The sequence below is a fragment of the Budorcas taxicolor genome, chromosome 2, assembly GCF_023091745.1.
Source record: "Budorcas taxicolor isolate Tak-1 chromosome 2, Takin1.1, whole genome shotgun sequence".
Taxonomy (NCBI): Eukaryota; Metazoa; Chordata; class Mammalia; order Artiodactyla; family Bovidae; genus Budorcas; species Budorcas taxicolor.
Window position 1 is genome coordinate 180,249,910 of NC_068911.1, and position 9,377 is coordinate 180,259,286.

At 59.4% G+C, this 9,377-nt stretch overlaps 1 protein-coding gene across 1 annotated transcript; it reads left to right on the forward strand.

The window, feature by feature from the left end:
• The first annotated feature begins 4,951 nt into the window (after positions 1-4,951).
• On the forward strand, positions 4,952-9,045 carry CPLANE2 (ciliogenesis and planar polarity effector complex subunit 2). Its single transcript, XM_052663518.1, has 5 exons — positions 4,952-5,176; positions 6,750-6,902; positions 7,872-7,996; positions 8,260-8,396; positions 8,624-9,045. The coding sequence occupies exons 1-5, from the start codon at positions 5,065-5,067 to the stop codon at positions 8,886-8,888; spliced, it is 792 nt and encodes a 263-aa protein (XP_052519478.1). The 5' UTR covers positions 4,952-5,064; the 3' UTR covers positions 8,889-9,045.
• Positions 9,046-9,377: the final 332 nt, after the last annotated feature.

Genomic DNA, 9,377 nt, shown 5'->3' on the forward strand with positions numbered 1-9,377 from the left:
ACCTTGACGAGTCCAAGGAGCAGCAGGAAGGCCTGTGTGGCTGGCGCGCCGAGCCAGGGCAGGGCGCGCAGGCGGCCTTGCCAGTCGGGCACGGTGTGGACGGCAGGCCCGCGGGAGGCCGGCAGAGGGTTTGCAGCCGGGGAGCGACAGGTTTTCCAGGGGAAGGACACAAGCCTTGGCGCCCAGCCCATCATGTCTCAGCCGATAAAGAAGTTCTGGGGAGCGTTTCCTGGTGGTCCAGTGGTTAGGACTGTCTGCTGTCACTGCCGAGGCCCGGGTAGGATCCCCGATCAGGGAACTAAGACCACATGGTGGGGAAAAAAGATCCCAGCTCTTGGGGATGATTTGGCCAAATTCAGTGTTTAAAGGGAATCTGGGGGACTTCCTGGTCACCCAGTGGTTAGGGATCTGTTTGCCAATACAGGGGACACAGTTTCGATCCCTGGTCCGGAAACTAAGATTCCACAGCCTGCCGGGCCACTCAGCCCACTCCCCACGACTACTGAGCCAACAAGCCACGGCCACTGATGCCCTCATGCCTAGAACCCCCGCTCCCGTGAAGGAAGCCCCCGCAGTGAGAAGCCTGCACCGCAGCAGACAGCAGCCCCCGCTCGCCGAAACCAGAGAGAGCCCAGGTGTGCAGCGGCGACGACCCAGCTCAGCCAAAATGGGAGCGTTAGGGGACTCTGGACACTAGACCCACCAAGCAGAGTTCTGTCCGGCCTGCCGCCCTGCTCACCAGGCTCCAGCAGAGCGAGGCCCCGCAAGGGCAGGGGTCGCGCCGCTCTCTCTCGTCTCCCGCTCTTGGCTCATAAATATTTGACAAATGCGCATCCTCGACTCGATCCTAGAATGTTCACCTGCTCCCTAACGGTCCTTCTTCTAGGCTTGCCTTCCGCAAGCCATTCTTCATGTTGTGGCCATAGGCGGTCAGTCAGCACATTTTCATTAAGTTTTTACTCCATTGCAGACATATTGTAGGTTCTAGGGATGAGGATGCGCTGAATTATGTCTCCCCTACCCTGGAAAAACTTCATGCATTGCTGCTAACTCGCTTCAGTTGTGTCCAACTCTGTGCGACCCCATAGACGGGAGCCCACCAGGCTCCCCTGTTCCTGGGATTCTCCAGGCAAGAGAATCTCCAGTGGTTACGAATCCATCTGGTGTGGGAGGATCCCACGTGCGGCGGGGCAACGAAGCCCGTGCCCCGAGAGCCGGCGCTCAGACAAGCGAAGCCTCGTAAATGCATGTGGAGAGTAGCCCCCACTCGCTGCAACTAGGGGAAGTCTGTGCACAGCAGCAAAGACCCAGCACAGCCAAAAATAAGTGAGTAAATAAGTAAAATGTCAGGATCGAGAATGATGTGAGAGTGAGCTGGGATGTGCGGGCAAGTCCCTGAGTGGCAGAGGGGGGCTTCTGTGCAGGTGGCGCCCACCCGAGACCTGGGCAGGGGCTCCCCAAGCCAGCCTTCTGAGGCCCTGCGGGGGTGGAGGGAGTTCCGGGGGTGGGAAATGCGGCCCAGAGCCCCTCAGTGGGAGCAGAAAAAGGCCAGGGTCGCTGAGTGCAGCAAGCTGGGGAAGAAGGTGGTGGCTAGAGGGAAAGCAAGAGGTGGTCAGGTCAGTCACGGAAGGCCTCAAAAACACGGAGTTTGGAGTTTACTCTGAGAGCAGTGAAAACCTCTGGAGACTGCAGTCATTGGTGGGACAGTAGTGATTTATGCGCAAAAAGGTCACTCGGGGGCCAGGGTCCCAGCAGGGAAGCCCCAAAGGAAGCAATAGCCTCGGCCAGCGCGACCGGCCCTCCCGCCCTCCCGCCCTGCAGGTGCTCTGGTCTGGGTGCTGCCCACGTGGGCCCCCCGAGTCCCTGCCGTGACAAGCTTTCCTCGTGAGCCCTTCTGGAGCCTTGTCCAGGAGGTGCTCAGTTTGGGGAGAAGTCCAAACCAGGAAGAAACGAGTGGATTAATCAGAAGGCTCTACACTGGGAGGGCCTTTAAGTGGGTAGTGTCTCCCTGTTTCACCTGAGACTCAAAGAGGAGACCCTCATGGGACACGTAGTTTAGGGGTCAGAGGAGCACAGGAGAGAGGAAGCCCCAGACCGTGCGCACAGCGTCCTTCTGAAAGGCCAGGCGCCAACCGTGACTGGTTCCCGTCTGGAGCTGAGCTGAGTGGCGATTGTGTAAGTGAGGTCCTCGGCCTTGTTTCAGGCTGAAACGTGTCACCCCCATCATAGGTCAAAGCCTTAACACCTCAAGCAGACTTATTTGGAGATTGGGCCTTTGGGGAGGCAATTAAGGTTAACTGGGGTCATAAGGGTGGGGCCTTAATCCGATATTACTAACGTCCTTACTAAAAGGAGGAGACACCAAGGGTGTGTGTGAACACGAAAGAGGGCTCGTGAGGACGCAGGAAGGAGGCAGCTGCCTGCAAACCAGGAGGAACGTCCTCACCAGACAGCCCTGCTGGCACCTTGGTTCTGGACTGCGAGCTGCCAGAGCCTGGAGAGAGTTTGTGCTGTGCGTGCCCCACAGCCTGCAGTGCCCAAGCAGACTGATGCAGAACCTGGCTTCTAACCGCCCAGCGCTCTTGTTAAAGGTGCGGGCTCACAGACCCGCCCAACCCCCCGAAGCAGACTCTCTGGGGGTCAGGGCCCGAAAATCTGCATTTTGAACAGGCTCCTGATTCAGCTTGCTGCAGTGTCCTCTCCACGAGCTCCTGAGGCCGTGAAGACTGATCCCCCTAACCCTCTGGCCACGAGCCCCTCCGACCTCCAGCCTCCCTGTCTGAGCCCAGGATAACTGCACATCTTATCTGGCCGCCAGGTTAACTAGCCAGCTCACACGGCTAAGCTGTTACCTCACTCTCCCTGAGCCCTCCACAAGCCAAGCCAGGGTGGGGCTGGCTGCGAAGTCCGGAAACCTAGACATACATCAGGTCTGAGTCTCGTGACTGAGGCTATCCTGGTCCACTGTGAAGATGCCACACAGACGCGCTAGGACCTGCGGGATGGGGAACTGAGCGACCCGGGGGCACAGACAGTGGTTTCCAGCTGCAGAGCCCTGCAGGGGTGGTTACGAGCGCGTATTTCTAATGCGCTGTAAGCAAGTTGAAGGCAAGTGCCCCGGCTTACACATCCTGACCCCACTACCCCCGGGGGCCTGAGAACCGGCCTCGATGATTTGTGGGCTCACGGCCCTCTGGCTGTGTTCAGCTTTGCTAGAAATGTCCCTCCTAGGGACTGGGGTCAAAGTTTTAAACACACAAGACCCAGGGCCTTCCCTGGTGGCCCAGTGACTAAGACTGTCCCAGTGCAGGGGCCCTGGGTTCGATCCCTGGTCAGGGAACTAGGTCCACATGTTTCAACGAAGACCTCGTGCAGTCGAATAAATAAGTAAATAACGAAACACACACACACACACACACACACACACACACACACACAAGACCCAGTGCGGCAGACCTGAGCCGTCCTTCAGAGTCCAGCCACCCTGGATTCTGAGTCTAGTTTTCCCACTGACAACCTATGCGGTGTAACTTCAGATAATCCCATTGCCTCTGAGTTTCCTCACCTGTAAAATAAAAGAAGGGTAATAGTATTTCCTACACAAGTTTTTTTATGGAATAACTAACCTCTCTAAAGCACCCACCGTCTGGCACTTAGTCGGCCTTCAGTGAAGGTTAATCATAGCGCGTGTGCTCTTTGCGGCCCCAAGGAATGTGGTTCACCAGACTCCTCTGTGCACGGGATTTCCCAGGCAAGAACACTGGAGTGGGTTGCCGTTTCCTTCTCCGGGGATCTTCCTGACCCAGGGATTGAAACTGATTCTCTTGCATTGCATGCAGGTGGAGTCTTTACTGCTGAGCCACCTGGGAAGGCTAATTCATAGGCTTTACAAAACAGTGATCTGCCCTACTTGAAGGCACGGCAAGAAGGTACTGGTAAAAAGTGTAGCAGACAACTTTTCAGTAATGAGCTATTTTGCATACTGTCCAGCTAAGGGGCGTTTACTGGGCACCCGTCTCGGTGACAGGCCTGGTGCCCAGTGTGGGGTCGCTGGGAAGGGGCTCACAGCCCGCGAATGGAAAGGAATGTCACCTCCAGGAGGGCAGGGACTTGTGGCCATTGCATTCCCAGCAGCTAGAACAAACCGGGCACATAACAGGCGCTCAGTAACGATTTGCTGAATAAGTGGCATCAATCAATCAAGAAATGAGTGACTGGAAAGCCTCAGACTCACTTTTAAGGCCTTGAGCAAGTCCCTTGAGCACTCTCAGCAGCTGTTTCCCCATCGGTGTAGCCACAGGTGTTTAATTCATGTCTAGTTCCTGCCGAGCAAGATCAATAATAATGATATTACAACAATAGTAAGTAAACGTACTGAACACTGCTAAGGACTTGTCACTGTTGTAAAGAATCCTAGGAGGTAAAAAAGCATTTTACCTCCACTTTATAGAAGAGGACACTGAGGCGCAAAGAGGCAGAAGCGGGATTTGGTCAAATTTTGGAAGGAAGACCGGGGCTGGAACAGAGCAATGGAGAAGGCCAGACCCGGCCCGGGAGCTCGCGCGGCCGCAGAGACAGACAGACAGACCTGCGCGGCCCCGCGGCCCACCCCGCCCCGCGTCTCCATGACGACAGCCTCCGCGCATGCGCCTCGAGTCCCGGCCCCCGGGCGGCGGGACGCGGGGCGGGCCTCCAAAGCGGGCTACACCGGGTCCCCTTGTGCGCAGGGGCCGCCGATGTGAGCGCTAGTGGCCCCCGGGGTTGAGATCGAGGAGGCGGAGGAGAAGCAAGGCCGCATGACCTCCCCGGAGGTGACAAGCGGCTCGGAGGCCGTGCGAACACCGCCTGGGGCGGCGATGGGGTGACCGTCTTGCGCGATCGGCACGATGAGAGGGAGCCGGGGTATTGCAAGGGGGCTTGGAGGCCAGAAGCCTCAATCGGAACAGTAAGGAGCTGGGGCTCCACGATCGCCCCATCCTCCGGGGTCGGGGCGCTCCAGGGAGGAACCCGGGTGCAGGCGAAGGCCACAGACCCAGCTTCCCTCTCCGTCCCCCGTGCCCAGCCATGGCCAGGCCGGCCGCCCCGGGCTCGGTGATTGTCCCAGACTGGCACGAGAGCGCCCAGGGCAAGGAGTACCTGGCCTGCGTCCTGCGCAAGAGCCGCCGGCGGGTGTTTGGTGAGCGCCCCCTCCGCTGCCTGTCCCGGGTCGGGGCGGGGTCTCACCTGGGGGAGGGGGAGGGGGCGGGGGAGGGGGGGAGGGGCGGGGGGCAGAGACAGGGCACTGAGGGACGGCTCCACTGCTCTCCCCATCCTTAGGAACCTTAGAAGCCCCATCCTGGGGCCCCCACCCCCAAATCTCCCTAGATCTAATTCCATCATCAGAGCCAGGAACATGGAAACAGACAAAACACTGCCAGGAGCCCCTGTCAGCAGAGAGGCTGTTGAGTGAGCCCTCAGCCGGCGCCAGGCCCTCTGCTGGCCACTGTGTGCCCTGGACCCAATTCAACCTTCTCAATAGGACTGCAGACTTGTCCAAGCTCCCCTAGTGAGTAAACACAAGCCTCTTCCATATCCTGCTGTCTCCAGGATAAGATACCCCTGTTCCCCAGAAAGAAGCTAATTCATCCAGCTGACAGGCCCGCAGAGGAGCCTGGCGCGGACTGCACTAACCCTAACCCTAACTGAGTCCAGCTTTGGCCAGGAAACACAAACCGCCAGCACGCTTGAGACGGGAGAGTGCGAGGGCAGTCCACACTTTAAGGCTTCCAGGTCCTACACTATGATGTCTCATAGTTTATACTTTTTTTGTTGTTGCAAGTTTTAGATTAAAAACACTGAGGGCTGCCAGTGGTTAGAGCTCAGTGCTTTCACTGCTGTAGGCCCAGTTCAGTCCCCGGTGAGGGAACTAAGACCCTGCAAATTACACGGCTTGGCAAAAAGAAAGAAACACTAAATTCATTAATTAGCTAATTTAAAACATTCATAAAGATCTGAGAGTATTGATTCTAAGGAGCTTATTTGTAATACTTAAGAATACTTTTGCTGCTATTTCTCCATTGAGGAAAGAATTAGGAAAAACCTTGCTTTCACCTATATGTGATATGTGCGATTTGTGATAATACTATTAATGAAAACCATCTCAGGGAATTCCCTGGTGGTCCAGTGCTTAGGACTCAGTTCTTTCACTGCGGGGACCCGCTTTTAACCCCTGGTAGGGGAATTAATGGAGAAGGCAATGGCACCCCACTCCAGTACTCTTGCCTGGAAAATCCCATGGACGAAGGAGCCTGGTAGGCTGCAGTCCATGGGGTCGCTAAGAGTCGGGCACGACTGAGAGACTTCACTTTCACTTTTCACTTTCACGCACTGGAGAAGGAAATGGCAACCCACTCCAGTGTGCTTGCCTGGAGAATCCCAGGGACGGCAGAGCCTGGTGGGCTGCCGTCTATGGAGTTGCACAGAGTCAGGCTGAAGCGACTGAAGCGACTTAGCAGCAGCAGCAGCAGGGGAATTAAGATCCCACAAGCCTTGTGGGGCAGCAAAAAATAACAAAAAGCACCTCATACATCAAACTTAAAAAAATAAAAGTGTTCTTGGGAGCAGGCACTGGCCTGGTTCAGGGAGCACCGGGGTTCCAGCAGAGCTTCTCCTCCGGGGATGCTGCTTGTATGGTAGGCCTCTGTCACGGGTACTGTATAGAGAAGGGCTGGTTGGCCCCCTGACCCCACCCGGCTCTCGCCTTGCCTCAGGGCTGCTCGAGCGGCCAGTGTTTCCCCCGCCTGTGGCCATCGACACTGCCAGCTACAAGATCTTCGTGTCTGGGAAGAGTGGCGTGGGCAAGACAGCACTGGTGGCCAAGCTGGCTGGCCTGGAGGTGCCCGTGGTGCACCACGAGACCACTGGTGAGTTCCTCCTAGGAGGCCTTCCCTGGGGAAGAGGCTCACCCTGGACCACGTGAGCCGGAACCTGTGACCAGCCCCACCTGTTACTCCGCAACCCCGGAAAGCCTCTGCACCTCTTTGAGCCTTCACGAGCGCCTCTGCCCGACCCCTTGGGACTGTAGTGGGGTCAGTACTAGAGCGGGCTTCCCCTGTGGCTCAGACGGTAAAGAGTCTGCCTGCAATGCGGGAGACCTGGTTCGATCCCTGGGGTGGGAAGATCCCCTGGAGGAGGGCATGCCAACCCACTCCACTATTCTTGCCTGGAGAATCCCATGGACAGAGGAGCTTGGCAGGCTACAGTTTGTAGGGTTGTAGAGTCCGGCATGACCGCAGCGACTTAGCATGCACGTGCATAAGAGGGAAACTATTGGGTTGGCCACAAAGTTCATTTGAATTTTTCTGCACCTCCTTATGGCAAATGAAAGTTGCTCAGTCATGTCCTACTCTTTGCGACCCCATGGACTATACAGTCCATGGATTCTCCAGGCCAGAATACTGGAGTGGGTACTCATTCCCTTCTCCAGGGGATCTTCCCAAACCAGGGATCGAACCCAGCTCTCCCGCATTGCATGCAGATTCTTCACCAGCCACAGGGGAAGCCCAAGAATATAGGAGTGGGCAGCCTATCCCTTCTCCAGGGGATCTTCCCAACCGAGGAATCGAACCAGGGTCTCCTGCATTGCAGGCGGATTTTTTTTTTTTACCAGCTGAGCTACTTGGGAAGCCCCGAAAGGAACTTTCTGGCCGATGCAGTGCTTCGTCATGGTTATGGCTAGGGCTGCATCTCCCTGGTAGCCTGGAGGCTCCTGGGGCAGGAATTCTCCCGTCAGGGACTGTGCCTTCCCCATCAGACTGAGGACTTTCTTCTCGGCCCCCTCCTCCCCTCCACTGCCGCCTCTCCCGTGCCGCTGGACCCACCCGGCCCCCCAGGCATCCAGACCACCGTGGTGTTTTGGCCCGCCAAGCTGCAGGCCAGCGACCGCGTCGTCATGTTCCGCTTCGAGTTCTGGGACTGCGGGGAGTCTGCGCTCAAAAAGTTCGAGCACATGCTGCCGGTGAGCGGGCCGGGGGGAGCCTGGGGGCCTGGGGGCCTGGGGGCCGGGGCATCTGAGCCGGGCCTGCGTGGTCTGCAGGCGCCAGGGGCGGGCGCGAGGGCCTGAGGACGCTGGCCCAGCCCCGGGAGCAGCAGCTGCCGCCCCGGGCCTCATTCTCCCCGGCTGTGAACGGACGGGCGGTGGGAAGACTTCTCGGGGCCGACAGCTTCTGGTCCCAGTGTGACGACCTCGCAGCAGCCTCTCACCGGCCTCCCTCTCCCCAGGCTTGCAAGGAGAACGCAGACGCGTTCCTCTTCCTCTTCTCCTTCACTGACCGGGCCTCCTTTGAAGACCTCCCTGGACAGCTGGCGCGAGTAGCCGGCGAGGCCCCTGGAGTGGTCAGGATGGTCATCGGCTCCAAGTATCCTCTGGGGGCCCCAGGACTTTTAAGAGGCCACGTTTGGCGAGGCGCGGAGCGGGGGTCCGGCAGCCTGCCTGTGCCACGCGGTGGGGTCCGGCCCCGCGGGCTCCCTAGAGGCTGCACCAGGGCCTCCCGCAGACCGGGGTGCGGGGGACGAGGGACGGGGAGGAGGCTGGCTTTGACGGGGAGGCCGAGGCGCGCAGACAGGCTCCTTGACCCGCCTCCAGATTCGACCAGTACGTGCACACGGACGTGCCCGAGCGGGACCTCGCGGCCTTCCGGCAGGCCTGGCCGCTGCCCCTGCTGCGGGTGAAGAGCGTGCCGGGGCGGCGGCTGGCGGACGGACGCACGCTGGACGGCCGGGCCGGGCTGGCCGACGTCGCCCACGTGCTCAACGGCCTGGCGGAGCAGCTGTGGCACCAGGACCAGGTGGCAGCTGGCCTGCTCCCCGCCCCAGAGGCCTGCCCCAGCCCAGGGGTGGTGGGCTCGTGAGCGGGCACTCCCTACCCGCGGGCGACCCGGAGCAGGACCCGGGCCCCGGGCTGGGGCAGAAATGCGGACCTTCCCCCAGGACGGGCCAGGGGGCCTGCCAGGGAGGGTGGAGGCCTGGGACGGCCCTTTCTTCGTGCAGCTCAGCGCAGGGAGGCGGACACACGGCCCTTCAGGGCAGCGGTCTGAGGGCCCCTGGGCGGCCCCCGGCCTCCTCTCTCGCGCCGGGCGCCGGACTGCTGGAAACTGAGGCCCTGTGCGCGCAGGGCCCGAGGGCGCAAGTGTCTCCTCCCGCGCCGCCTGCAGCGTCTCAGGGTGACGGGAGCGGGTGCCTCGGCTGGGCCCCGGATCTCCAGCGCCTCCAGCCAGGAGCCGGGCCTGGGTGAGGTGACGCCGTCTGCGGCCCCAGATAAGCCCTGCGCTCTCGGTGGCTTCGCTTCACAGATGTTTCCCCTTCCCGTGTCTCACCTCCCGTGGAGGTGGAGGTGGGTG

Coding starts and splice junctions, on each gene's coding strand:
- CPLANE2 (XM_052663518.1), top strand. CDS start 5,065: ATGGCCAGGCCGGCCGCCCCGGGCTCGGTGATTGTCCCAGACTGGCAC. Junction 5,177..6,749: donor GAGCCGCCGGCGGGTGTTTG/GTGAGCGCCCCC, acceptor GCCTTGCCTCAG/GGCTGCTCGAGCGGCCAGTG. Junction 8,397..8,623: donor AGGATGGTCATCGGCTCCAA/GTATCCTCTGGG, acceptor ACCCGCCTCCAG/ATTCGACCAGTACGTGCACA.